This window comes from Pseudophryne corroboree, chromosome 7 (genome assembly GCF_028390025.1).
Source record: "Pseudophryne corroboree isolate aPseCor3 chromosome 7, aPseCor3.hap2, whole genome shotgun sequence".
NCBI lineage: Eukaryota > Metazoa > Chordata > Amphibia > Anura > Myobatrachidae > Pseudophryne > Pseudophryne corroboree.
In genome coordinates, this window is record NC_086450.1 from 490,145,495 (window position 1) to 490,159,739 (window position 14,245).

At 52.4% G+C, this 14,245-nt stretch overlaps 1 protein-coding gene across 1 annotated transcript in view; it reads right to left on the minus strand.

The window, feature by feature from the left end:
• The window catches only part of LOC134945703 (guanylate-binding protein 1-like), a 48,379-nt gene that overhangs the window by 19,396 nt on the left and 14,738 nt on the right, over nucleotides 1–14,245 (minus strand). The window contains exons 4-6 of the mRNA XM_063935148.1: nucleotides 11,150–11,259; nucleotides 5,720–5,907; nucleotides 5,072–5,314 (exon numbers count right to left, since the gene is read on the minus strand). Of these exons, the coding sequence (XP_063791218.1) occupies nucleotides 5,072–5,314; nucleotides 5,720–5,907; nucleotides 11,150–11,259 (541 nt within the window). The remainder of the gene's footprint in view (nucleotides 1–5,071; nucleotides 5,315–5,719; nucleotides 5,908–11,149; nucleotides 11,260–14,245) is intronic.

The following is a 14,245-nucleotide window of genomic DNA, read 5'->3' on the forward strand; positions in this document are numbered from 1 at the left end:
GTCTGAACCTCTCTCTCCCCTTACCCTGTCTGTGCCACTCTCTCACCTTCCCCTGTCTGTGTCACTCTCTCTCCTTCCTCTGTCTGCACCAATCTCTCTCCTTCCCCTGTCTGCACCACTCTCTCCCCTTCCCCTGTCTTCACCAGTCTCCCTCCTTCGGCTGTCTGTACCACTCTCTCCCCTTTCCCTGTCTGCACCACTCTTTCCTTTCCCTGTCTGCACCTCTCTATCCACTTCCCCTGTCTACGCCACTATCTCCCCTTCCCCTGTCTGCGCTATTCTCTCTCCTTCCCCTGTCTGCGCCACTCTCTCCCATTCCATTGTCTGCGTCAGTCTCTCTCCTTCCCCTGTCTGCGCTAGTCTCTCCCCTTCCCCTGTCTGCACCACTCTCCCCACTTCCCCTGTCTGCGCCAGTCTCCCCTTCTGTCTGTGCCAGCCTCACCCCTTCCCGTCTGCAGCACTCTCTCTCCTTCCCTTGTCTGCACCACTCTATTCCCTTCTTTTGTCTGCACCTCTCTCTCCCCTTCCCCTGTCTGCACCTCTCTCCCCTTCCCCTGTCTGGCCCACTCTCTCTCCTTCCCCTGTCTGCACCACTCTCTCTCCTACCCCTGTCTGCGCCACTCCCTCCCCTACCCCTGTCTGCGCCACTCTCTCCCCTACCCCTCTCTGCACCAGTCTCTCCCCTCCCCCTGTCTGCACCAGTCTCTCCCCTTCCCCTGTCTGCACCTCTCTCTCCCCTTCCCCTGCCTGTGCCACTCTCTCCCCTTCCCCTGTCTGTGTCACTCTCTCCCCTACCCCTGTCTGCACCATTTTCCCCCATTCCCCTATCTGCACCACTCTCTCCCCTACTCCTGTCTGCACCACTCTCTCCCCTTCCCATGTCTGTGCCAGACTCTCTCCTTCCCCTGTCTGCACCACTCTCTCTCCTACCCCTGTCTGCGCCACTCCCTCCCCTACCCCTGTCTGCGCCACTCTCTCCCCTACCCCTCTCTGCACCAGTCTCTCCCCTTCCCCTGTCTGCACCAGTCTCTCCCCTTCCCCTGTCTGCACCTCTCCTTCTCCCCTTCCCCTGTCTGTGCCAGTCTCTCTCCTCCCCTGTCTGCACCACTCTCTCTCCTTCCCCTGTCTGCACCTCTCTCCCCTACCCCTCTCTGTGCCAGTCTCTCTCCTTCCCATGTCTTCACCATTCTCTCTCCTTCCCCTGTCTGCACCACTCTCTCTCCTACCCCTGTCTGCACCACTCTCCCCTTCCCCTGTCTGCGCCACTCTCACCCCTTCTCCTGTCTGCACCAGTCTCGCTCCTTCCCCTGTCTGAACCTCTCTCCCCTTACCCTGTCTGTGCCACTCTCTCACCTTCCCCTGTCTGTGTCACTCTCTCTCCTTCCTCTGTCTGCACCACTCTCTCTCCTTCCCCTGTCTGCACCACTCTCTCCCCTTCCCCTGTCTTCACCAGTCTCCCTCCTTCGGCTGTCTGTACCACTCTCTCCCCTTTCCCTGTCTGCACCACTCTTTCCTTTCCCTGTCTGCACCTCTCTCTCCACTTCCCCTGTCTACGCCACTCTCTCCCCTTCCCCTGTCTGCGCTATTCTCTCTCCTTCCCCTGTCTGCGCCACTCTCTCCCATTCCACTGTCTGCGTCAGTCTCTCTCCTTCCCCTGTCTGCGCTAGTCTCTCCCCTTCCCCTGTCTGCACCACTCTCTCCACTTCCCCTGTCTGCGCCAGTCTCCCCTTCTGTCTGTGCCAGCCTCACCCCTTCCCGTCTGCAGCACTCTCTCTCCTTCCCTTGTCTGCACCACTCTCTTCCCTTCTCCTGTCTGCACCTCTCTCTCCCCTTCCCCTGTCTGCACCTCTCTCCCCTTCCCCTGTCTGCCCCACTCTCTCTCCTTCCCCTATTTGCACTACTCTCACCTTGCCCATAACACACCTGCAACAGCCCCTTACTATAATTTAGCCACATCTACACAACCCTTCCAACTCCAGAGTCATAAGTGCAAATTGCACAGAAAAAAACACACATTGCAACAATCATGCAAGTGCATTAAGACCTAGAGAAAGTATAAGTCACTCACGTGTACGCAGAAAGGTCACTGCATTTGGGCCCTCATTCCGAGTTGTTCGCTCGTTATTTTTCTTCGCATCGCAGCGATTTTCCGCAAACTGCGCATGCGCAATGTTCGCACCGCGCCTGCGCCAAGTAAATTTGCTAAGAAGTTTGGTATTTTACTCACGGCTTAACGAAGAAATTTCTTCGTTCTGGTGATCGTAGTGTGATTGACAGGAAGTGGGTGTTTCTGGGCGGAAACTGGCTGTTTTATGGGTGTGTGCGGAAAAACGCTGCCGTTTCTGAGAACAACCCAGGAGTGGCTGGAGAAACGGGGGAGTGTCTGGGCGAACGCTGGGCGTGTTTGTGACGTCAAACCAGGAACGAAAAGGACTGAACTGATCGCAGTGGCAGAGTAAGTCTCGAGCTACTCGGAAACTGCAAAGAAATTTCTAATCGCTATTCTGCTAATCTTTCGTTCGCTATTCTGCAAAGCTAAGATTCACTCCCAGTAGGCGACAGTTTAGCGTGTGCACTGCTGCTAAAAGCAGCTAACGAGCGAACAACTCGGAATGAGGGCCTTGGTTCCTCACAATTATTACAGTAGCTATAATGTATACATGACACCTGCATGGAGGAAATGCTGTTTCCTTGGCATAATCTATGGAAGAGGTTTTATTTCATCAATATAGTTGCTTGGAATATAATGGAAAGTGTAAATAAAATATGCTGAGATATTTTTATATTTATGCAACATATACTATACTGCAGGGCTGGCCAAACCGGTCCTCGAGATCTAACAACAGTTCATGTTTTCCAGGCCTCCTGGAGATCTGTAGAATTGTCAGTTAGGAATGAATGCAGCACATCGTAATTAGTAATGACTACACCTGTGCACCAGCTAGGTGATCTGGAAAATGTGACCTGTTGGTAGATCTCGAGGACTGGTTTGGCCAGCTCTGCTATACTGTATAAGGCTACATCAAGATCAACTTATAAATAATGTTACCTACACTTACAGTTACAAAAGGACGATAGGGGTAATTCAGAGTTGATAGCAGAAGCAAATTTGTTAGCAGTTGGGCAAAACCATGGCCCTCATTCCGAGTTGTTCGCTCGTTATTTTTTTCCGCTACGGAGCGATTAATCGCAAACTGCGCATGCGCAATATTCGCAGTGTGCCTGCGCCAAGTAAATTAGCACAAAAGTTTGGTATTTTACTCACGGCCTAACAAGGTTTTTTTCTTCGTTCTGATGATCGTAGTGTGATTGACAGGAAGTGGGTGTTTCTGGGCGGAAACTGGACGTTTTATGAGAGTGTGCGGAAAAATGCAGGCGTGTCAGGGAAAAACGCGGGAGTGTCTGGAAAAACGGGGGAGTGTCTGGGCGAATGCTGGGTGTGTTTGTGACGTCAAACCAGGAACGAAACTGACTGAGCTGATCGCAGTGTAGGAGTAGGTCTGGAGCTACTCAGAAACTGCTAAGAAATTTCTATTTGCAATTCTGCTAATCTTTCGTTCGCAATTCTGCTATGCTAAGATTCACTCCCAGATGGCGGCGGCCTAGCGTGTGCAATGCTGCTAAAATCTGCTAGCGAGCGAACAACTCGGAATGAGGGCCCATGTGCAGTGCAGGTGGGGCAGATGTAACATGTGCAGAGAGAGATAGATTTGGGTGGGTTATATTGTTTCTGTGCAGGGTAAATACTGGCTGCTTTATTTTTACACCGCAATTTAGATTTCAGTTTGAACACACCCCACCCAAATCTAACTCTCTCTGCACATGTTATATCTGCCCCACCTGCAGTGCACATGGGTGGTCATTCCGAGTTGTTCGCTCGCTAGCAGTTTTTAGCAGCCGTGCAAACGCTATGCCGCCTCCCACTGGGAGTGTGTTTTAGCTTAGCAGAAGTGCGATGAAAGGATCGCAGAGCGACTACAAAATAATTTTGTGCAGTGTCAGAGTAGCTTCAGACCTACTCAGCGCTTGCGATCACTTCAGACTATTCAGTTCCTGTTTTGACGTCACGAACACGCCCTGCGTTCGCCCAGCCACGCCTGCGTTTTTCCTGGCACGCCTGCGTTTTTTCGAACACTCCCTGAAAACGGTCAGTTGACACCCAGAAACGCCCTCTTCCTGTCAATCTCTCTGCGGCCAGCAGTGCGACTGACAAGCTTCGCTAGACCTTGTGTGAAACTACATCGTTCGTTGTAATAGTACGACGCGCGTGCGCTTTGCGCCGCATACGCATGTGCAGAAGTGCCATTTTTTGCCTGATCGCTGCGCAGCGAATGAAAGCAGCTAGCGTTCAACTCGGAATGACCCCACAGTTTTGCCCAACTACTAACAAATTTGCTGCTGCGATTAACTCACGGATGTCCAGTAGCGCTATGTTCTGTCCTCACTCTGGGGCCTCTTTATCATGCCAGTGTTGTTTCATATAATTATCCCCTCTCTGTAACAAGCCGCCCATGCAGGAGATTTCACAGGAAAGTCCTGCAAAAGGCTACCTACCACCGCAGTCCACAGTCCCATTAGTGTCCAAAGGGAGTGTCGCCTATATAGCAAACTTCACTTTTTCTGAGTTTGCTCCCTTTGGTTTGTGCCATCCTCAGATGGCGTAACCCGCTTTATGTCTATGGAGGTTTTATCACAGGAGGAGGATCTTATGATCCCTCTCCCACAGACTCCATCCGGCTCCTGAATCTGACACTGTGTCAGTTTCTCAGGAAGAGTCAATCACACATATGGAAGACTTCTCTGATACCTATGGGAATTACTGGCTGGGGCAGAGGTTAGTGCTGCTGGTGTCCCTGCGAGTTACATTTAGTACATAGCAGGGATAATCATACACAAATGATTATCCTCGCTGCGATGTACAATGAAAAACCTTGTGGCACTTCTGCGATTTTTAGTACATAAGCCCCTTAGTTACTGTCCTTTTGTTATTTGACCTTTGGAAGTACATAACGCACTTTTGCTGTCCCACAATGTCGCAGTATTTTGTAAAACTACCAGTAAATATTCTCACCTCTCCCAGTGACCGCGTGTATCTCAGCCAAGCGTTTTACGCCAGCCGTCTCGTAAATGTGATCACAGAATTCCCGGGTCTGGGCTACAAATGCCGGACTGAGCTGCGTCTCTGACACCTCATCCATCCTCTGGAGTAAATATTTGTCCCCCGTAGGGAAGCCAAACACAAAACATTTGCGCGACTTGAAGTACATCCGGATACAGTCTCTGCAGGTGTTGCGCATCTTCTTGTTGTTCCCATCTGTGATCACAGGTGCGTGGGACAGAAATATAAAACATTAAGGGGGGGATTCAGAGATGGACGCAGCCCCGCGACTGTACGCTCAGGATTTGTACTTTTATTGCAATCGTGGCAGTGTGTATTCGCACATTGAACTGCAAAGCGCGACGTATGGTGTGGGCTTAGGGACCCCCCCCCCAGATTAACGCCTGTGTCGCACACTGCTGTGTAACACAAAGACGCTACTGAGCAATGGGACGCATGGCGTAGCTTTGTCACATTTTTTGATGAGTGCCAGAGGGGCTGCATGGTGCAATCTCAGGACAGGCTAGTGAGGACACACCGGTAAGTGTGTACCTGTTATTCCGCTGGTATGATATAACTGTAGCCACGCCCCATACTGTATCGCCCTGCGACATCGCTTACCTTTCTGCAGCTTCAGCGCGTTCTCCAGATAATCGTCCGCTGTGATGGCTTCTCCGTCCAGCTCCAGCCTCAGAGTGAAGTCTCTGACCGCCCAGACGAAAGCGGGAAAGTGTCTGGAGAACTCATCTTCCTCGTCATCATTGTTTTTAGTTTTTACCTTGATAAATTCAGACATTTCCCCCACAAATCTGTTGGGATATGAGTGGCAGAGATCTAGATTAGAAGAAGCTCTAATACCATGCCTAGTAAGTCAGGAGACACCGGTGGCATCTAATATGGACTCCATTCCTCGGGAACCCCTAACAGTGCATGTTTTACAGATCTCCTCAGTATCACAAGTGAAATAATAAGCTCCTGTGAAACTTTAAAACGGGTCAATCAGTAATGACTGCACCTGTGTGCCCAGGTCTGGAAAACATGGAGTGTTAAGAGTTCTTGAGGGCTGCATTTGGTAGAGAGATATAGGGCAGAATTCAATTGTAGTCGGAACTGCCGTCTTGTCGGAAAGACTGCAGTTTCCGACTTTTTTAGGTTGGAAACTGCAATTGGGCTGCCGTTTTTCCGACAGGTCAGCAATTCCAACTTGTCAGAAAACATGTGGATCGGCAGAATAGCTGTGGATGGATCCATGTGTTTTGTCGGAATCGCGGCCAAATTCGACAGGTTTTAGCCCCGTTTCCGACAATGTCAATCCAACTTTAAAAAAAATTGGATTGGCATTGTCGGGAACAGCCAAATCCTGTAGGATTGAATACTCAATTGTTGGATCTTGAATATACCCCTAAGGCTGCATACACATTAGAAGGATGTGTACCCCAGCTGACGGAACGACCAATATAAAAATATATCAGTCAGCCGCACACACAGCGATATATCGTCCGCGGCCGCAATTAGGATGCATGCCATTATTGCCCGGAACATCCCATTGGGCGTATATCACACGCCTGACTGGACGACCCAGGAAATGACCCATGGGAACACTAGATCACGGGTACACAGTAGATGATGTGGCCGATATATTGTTCTGATCCACATCAGAACGATATATTGGTCTATATACAGTAGGGGACCCAAAAATGTGGGATTTTGAATTTTGGATAAGAGATACTCAACCCTGTATTGTCTAATGTGTACCCAGCCTCACACTTCCAGACATATGCAGAGCTGGACGTATCAGGAGGTGAGCATATGTGCATGGCATGCAGCGGCGGATTTCCCACTAGGCACGTGAGGGGGCCCAATATCTGCCTCAGAGCATGTGACAGGCGTGTGTGCGTGATTCTGCAGGTAGTCACATGTGCGTGTACACGTCCTTACAGTGCTGTGTCTATGATAGATCGCTGCCGTCCCACCCGGCCTGGGTAATTGAGTTCTATAAATGACGTTTGCCCTTTCTGCCTGTGTGTGCTGAGGTGGGAGCATTGTGCGGGCTCATACAACAGCTGTTATTCCCCTTACACCAACAGCCTCGGTCCAGCGATGACGCGGGTTACTGGTGTGTCAGATACGGTATATTACAATTCATACAGTCATAAATACGTAATGCTTCAATATGGCAACTTTCCATATTACTAGAAACATCAATGTAGAGCATAATATGTGTCCTGATGTAGAGGCGTATGCCAAGGTCTGAATAAGCAACTTTGCAAAAAGTTGTACAAACCCCCTGTGGTGCACGCATCCCCTGTGGTGTACGCATCCCCTGTGGTGTACGCATTCCCTGTGGTGTACGCATCCCCTGTGGTGTACGCATCCCCTGTGGTGCACGCATCCCCTGTGGTGCACGCATCCCCTGTGGTGTACGCATCCCCTGTGGTGTACGCATCCCCTGTGGTGCACGCATCCCCTGTGGTGCACGCATCCCCTGTGGTGCACGCATCCCCTGTGGTGTACGCATCCCCTGTGGTGTACGCACCCCCTGTGGTGTACGCATCCCCTGTGGTGTACGCATCCCCTGTGGTATACGCATCCCCTGTGGTGTACGCATCCCCTGTGGTGCAGGCATCCCCTGTGGTGCAGGCATTCCATGTGGTGTACGCATCCCCTGTGGTGTACGCATCCCCTGTGGTGTACGCATCTCCTGTGGTGCAGGCATCCCCTGTGGTGTACGCATCCCCTGTGGTGTACGCATCCCCTGTGGTGCACGCATCCCCTGTGGTGTACGCATCCCCTGTGGTGTACGCATCCCCTGTGGTGCACGCATCCCCTGTGGTGTACGCATCCCCTGTGGTGTACGCATCCCCTGTGGTGTACGCACCCCCTGTGGTGTACGCATCCCCTGTGGTATACGCATCCCCTGTGGTGTACGCTTCCCCTGTGGTGCAGGCATCCCCTGTGGTGCAGGCATTCCATGTGGTGTACGCATCCCCTGTGGTGTACGCATCCCCTGTGGTGTACGCATCTCCTGTGGTGCAGGCATCCCCTGTGGTGTACGCATCCCCTGTGGTGTACGCATCCCCTGTGGTGCACGCATCCCCTGTGGTGTACGCATCCCCTGTGGTGTACGCATCCCCTGTGGTGCAGGCATCCCCTGTGGTGCAGGCATTCCATGTGGTGTACGCATCCCCTGTGGTGTACGCATCCCCTGTGGTGTACGCATCTCCTGTGGTGCAGGCATCCCCTGTGGTGTACGCATCCCCTGTGGTGTACGCATCTCCTGTGGTGCAGGCATCCCCTGTGGTGTACGCATCCCCTGTGGTGTACGCATCTCCTGTGGTGCACGCATCCCCTGTGGTGTACGCATCCCCTGTGGTGTACGCACCCCCTGTGGTGTACGCATCCCCTGTGGCGTACGCATCCCCTGTGGTATACGCATCCCCTGTGGTGTACGCATCCCCTGTGGTGCAGGCATCCCCTGTGGTGCAGGCATTCCATGTGGTGTACGCATCCCCTGTGGTGTACGCATCCCCTGTGGTGTACGCATCCCCTGTGGTGTACGCATCTCCTGTGGTGCAGGCATCCCCTGTGGTGTACGCATCCTCTGTGGTGTACGCATCCCCTGTGGTGTACGCATCTCCTGTGGTGTACGCATCCCCTGTGGTGTACGCATCCCCTGTGGTGTATGCATCTCCTGTGGTGTACGCATCTCCTGTGGTGTACGCATCCCCTGTGGTGTACGCATCTCCTGTGGTGCAGGCATCCCCTGTGGTGTACGCATCTCCTGTGGTGTACGCATCCCCTGTGGTGCACGCATCCCCTGTGGTGTACGCATCCCCTGTGGTGTACGCATCTCCTGTGGTGTACGCATCTCCTGTGGTGCAGGCATCCCCTGTGGTGTACGCATCTCCTGTGGTGTACGCATCTCCTGTGGTGCACGCATCCCCTGTGGTGTACGCATCCCCTGTGGTGTACGCATCCCCTGTGGTGTACGCATCTCCTGTGGTGCAGGCATCCCCTGTGGTGTACGCATCCCCTGTGGTGTACGCATCCCCTGTGGTGTACGCATCCCCTGTGGTGTACGCATCCCCTGTGGTATACGCATCCCCTGTCGTGTACGCATCCCCTGTGGTGCAGGCATTCCATGTGGTGTACGCATCCCCTGTGGTGTACGCATCCCCTGTGGTGTACGCATCCCCTGTGGTGTACGCATCTCCTGTGGTGCAGGCATCCCCTGTGGTGTACGCATCCCCTGTGGTGTACGCATCTCCTGTGGTGCACGCATCCCCTGTGGTGTACGCATCCCCTGTGGTGTACGCATCCCCTGTGGTGTACGCATCCCCTGTGGTGTACGCATCTCCTGTGGTGTACGCATCCCCTGTGGTGTACGCATCCCCTGTGGTGTACGCATCCCCTGTGGTGTACGCATCTCCTGTGGTGTACGCATCTCCTGTGGTGTACGCATCCCCTGTGGTGTACGCATCTCCTGTGGTGCAGGCATCCCCTGTGGTGTACGCATCTCCTGTGGTGTACGCATCTCCTGTGGTGTACGCATCCCCTGTGGTGCACGCATCCCCTGTGGTGTACGCATCCCCTGTGGTGTACGCATCTCCTGTGGTGTACGCATCTCCTGTGGTGTACGCATCTCCTGTGGTGTACGCATCCCCTGTGGTGCACGCATCCCCTGTGGTGTACGCATCCCCTGTGGTGTACGCATCTCCTGTGGTGTACGCATCTCCTGTGGTGCAGGCATCCCCTGTGGTGTACGCATCTCCTGTGGTGCAGGCATCCCCTGTGGTGCACGCATCCCCTGTGGTGCACGCATCCCCTGTGGTGTACGCACCCCCTGTGGTGCAGGCATCCCCTGTGGTGTACGCATCCCCTGTGGTGTACGCATCCCCTGTGGTGCAGGCATCCCCTGTGGTGCACGCATCCCCTGTGGTGCACGCATCCCCTGTGGTGTACGCATCCCCTGTGGTGTACGCACCCCCTGTGGTGCAGGCATCCCCTGTGGTGTACGCATCCCCTGTGGTGCACGCATCCCCTGTGGTGCACGCATCCCCTGTGGTGTACGCATCCCCTGTGGTGTACGCATCCCCTGTGGTGTACGCATCTCCTGTGGTGCAGGCATCCCCTGTGGTGTACGCATCCCCTGTGGTGTACGCATCCCCTGTGGTGTACGCATCCCCTGTGGTGCACGCATCCCCTGTGGTGTACGCATCCCCTGTGGTGTACGCACCCCCTGTGGTGCAGGCATCCCCTGTGGTGTAGGCATCCCCTGTGGTGCACGCATCCCCTGTGGTGTACGCATCCCCTGTGGTGTACGCATCCCCTGTGGTGCAGGCATCCCCTGTGGTGTACGCATCCCCTGTGGTGCACGCATCCCCTGTGGTGTACGCATCCCCTGTGGTGTACGCATCCCCTGTGGCTCAGCTAAGATTGATGCACTCACCATCAGGAAAGTTGTGGGAAAGTGAGGGCATGACTGGGCAGAGACTGGGTGGGGACTAGGCGTGCCTCCGCGGTGACTGAGCAGAAACTGGACAGGGACTGGGTGTGAACTGGGAGGGGACTGGGCTGTGGCTGGGCGGGGACTGAGCAGGGACTGGGTGGGGATTGGGCAGTGACTGGGCGTGCCTCCGTGGTGACTGAGCGGGGACTGGACAGGGGCTGGGTGTGAACTTGGCGGGACTGGGCTGTGGCTGGGTGGGGACTGAGCAGGGACTGGGTGGGGACTGAGCAGGGACTGGGTGGGGACTGGGCAGTGACTGGGCGTGCCTCCGCGGTGACTGAGCGGGGACTGGACAGGGACTGGGTGTGAACTGGGAGGGGATTGGGCGGGGACTGAGCAGGGACTGGGTGGGGACTGGTCAGTGACTGGGCTTGCCTCCGCGGTGACTGAGCGGGGACTGGGTGTGAACTGGGCAGGGACTGATCAGGGACTGGGTGGGACTGGGCTGTGGCTGGGTGGGGACTGAGCAGGGACTGGGCGTTTGCAGTCAGTGTGACTCAGTCAGGCCATAGATATATTGTACATGGGTCATGTAAGGATACCGGAGCTTTTCAATGGCGTCCTCATCAATGACCCCTCTGCTGTTGTAGACGAAGGTGCTGCTGAGTAGGACGGCCAGACAGAAGATCCACGTGTCATTCCTCGTGTCCCCCTGTAACATAATGTCAGAATGTTCCTCACCGGCACAGCACAAACATCAATGAAGTGAAGACATATTGGCCCTAATTCAGACCTGATCGGCTGCTGTGCGATAACGCAGAGCACTGATCAGGTCTGAATTAGGCCTCTTGTTCATTTTGTTTATACAAACATGTCCTATGCACTGCAGTGCAGGGTTACATATATGTCTCAGGGTAAGTTCTGCCTCTGCTGTGCGCACCAACCTAGGGCAGTGGGGGCCAAACTCAGTTCTCAGGGCCCCAAGCAGTTCATGCTTCCCAGACCACCTGTTATGTTTTAAAAAGTGTCAGTCAGTAATGAAAACTCCTGTGCATCAGCTAGGAGATCTGGAAATCATGACCTGTAGAAGGAATTACTGATAATTACATTTGGGACCAAGATCAGTGTAGCTCCCAATATGCAACCTGTATTGCTTCAATATAAGCACTGTTATCAAATAATGAGATAACACTGTTATCAAATAATGCTGCAAGGTAAGAATGCTTTCAAAAATAGAAGTGTTAATAGTTTATTTTTATCAATTAACAAAATGCAAAGTGAATGAACAGAGGAGAACTCTAAATCAAATCAATATTTGGTGTGACCACCCTTTGCCTTAAAAACAGCGTCAATTCTTCTAGGTACACTTGCACAAAGTCAGGGACTCAGCCGCGTTCTCCCTCCCCCTACTGCCCGTAAAGGAAACACATTCACCAGCAGCAGCTGCTCGCCAAGACTGTTGCAGCTAACGTGATGGTGAGACTTCTAAAGAGACGGGGGTCGGTCTGGCAATTATAATTTCCAGTGTTCACCTATATCACAAGATATCACTAAGGACAAATTCAGTAAGGGTCACTATTGTGATCCCCAGGTCATGTGCTGCAGAGCGGGTCATGTGATCGCAATGCGGTAATGCAATCACCTCAGACTCCACTCCCCCATGTCCCACGTCATTTGTATAGCACACACATATTCCGCAGCGCTTTACAGAGTATATATGATCATTCACATCAGCCCCTGCCCCAGTGGAGCTTACACTCTGTGGGCAGGATGTACTAAAGCGGAAATGTTGTAAAAACCCAGCTTTCAGGGTTTTTACCGCATTTCCATATGTACTCTCGCCCTGTATCCCTAACCACATAGGGCGGGATGTACTAACCTCTCCCGCTGCGGAAACACCCCCCCAATATGACACAGCCTTCCGTCAAGCGCACAATGGACTGTGGGACGCCAGAACTCAGTCCAGTGTGCGCATGACGGGAGGCTGTGTCATACGTGCATGCACAAAAGACAACGCAGAGTCCAGAGTGGCCGCAACGGTGAGGAGGCAGAACGGGAGATGAGAAAACTACGTGGAGAATGTAACGGGAGCGCAGAGAGGGGTGTTTCCGCAGTGGGAGAGGTTAGTACATCCCGCCCATTGACACATACACATTAGGGTTTATTTGTGGACAGACGCCATTTATTCTGTCACTCTGTTTTTGAACAGTGGGAGGAAACTGTAGCAAACACTGGGAGAACATATAAATCCTACACAGACAGGGCCTGGATGGGAATTGAACCCAAGGCCTTAGTGCTGTGAAGCAGCAATGGTATCCACTATGCCAACTGTGCTGTATCATATTTAAAGAGCATAGTAGCTCCATCCCTGCCTTGTCCATACAATGTATGCAGTATATACATATATACAAATCAGCTGCTATGTATAATTTGATAGAATGCACTTGATAAATGTTACTTCAAAGCTGACTGGTTGCCATGGGCAACTTCTCCACTGGCTCACCTCTCCACTCTTTTCACTACTTGATGACTAGAGCCCTACAGTGCATCTGGAAAGTATTCACAGCGCTTCACTTTTTCCACATTTTGTTATGTTACAGCCTTATTCCAAAATGGAATACATTCATTTTTCCCCTCAAAATTCTACACACAATACCCCATAATGACAGCATGAAAAAAGTTTTTGGGAGATTTTTTGCACATTTATTAAAATAAAAAAACTAATAAATCACATGTACATAAGTATTCACAGCCTTTGGTCAATACTTTGTTGATGCACCTTTGGCAGCAATTACAGCCTCAAATCTTTTTGAATATGATGCCACAAGCTTGGTACACCTATCTTTGGGCAGTTTTGCCAATTCCTCTTTGCAGCACCTCTCAAGCTACATCAGGTTGGATGGGAAGCGTCGGTGCACAGCCATTTTCAGATCTCTCCAGAGATGTTCAATCGGATTCAAGTCTGGGCTCTGGCTGGGCCACTCAAGGACATTCACAGAGTTGTCTTGAAGCCACTCCTTTGATATCTTGGCTGTGTGCTTAGGGTCGTTGTCCTGTTGAAAGATGAACCGTCGCCCCAGTCTGTGGTCAAGAGCGCTCTGGAGCAGGTTTTCATCCAGGATATCTCTGTACATTGCTGCATTAATCTTTCCCTCTATCCTGACTAGTCTCCCAGTTCCTGCCGCTGAAAAATATCCCCACAGCATGATGCTGCCATCACCATGCTTCACTGTAGGGATATTATTGGCCAGGTGATGAGCGGTGTCTGGTTTCCTCCAAACATGACGCCTGGCATTCACGCCAAAGAGTTCAATCTTTGTCTCATCAGACCAGAGAATTTTTGTTTCTCATGGTCTGAGAGTCCTTCAGGTGCATTTTGGCAAACTCCAGACGGGCTGCCATGTGCTTTTTACTAAGGAGTGGCTTCCATCTGGCCACTCTACCATACAGGCCAGATTAGTGGATTGCTGCAGAGATGGTTGTCCTTCTGGAAGGTTCTCCTCTCTCCACAGAGGAATACTGTAGCTCTGACAGAGTGACCATTGGGTTCTTGGTCACCTCCCTGACTAGGGCCCTTCTCCCCCGATCGCTCAGTTTAGACGGACGGCCAGCTCTAGGAAGAGTCCTGGTGGTTCCGAACTTCTTCCTTTTATGGATGATGGAGGCCACTGTGCTCATTGGGACCTTCAAAGCAGCAG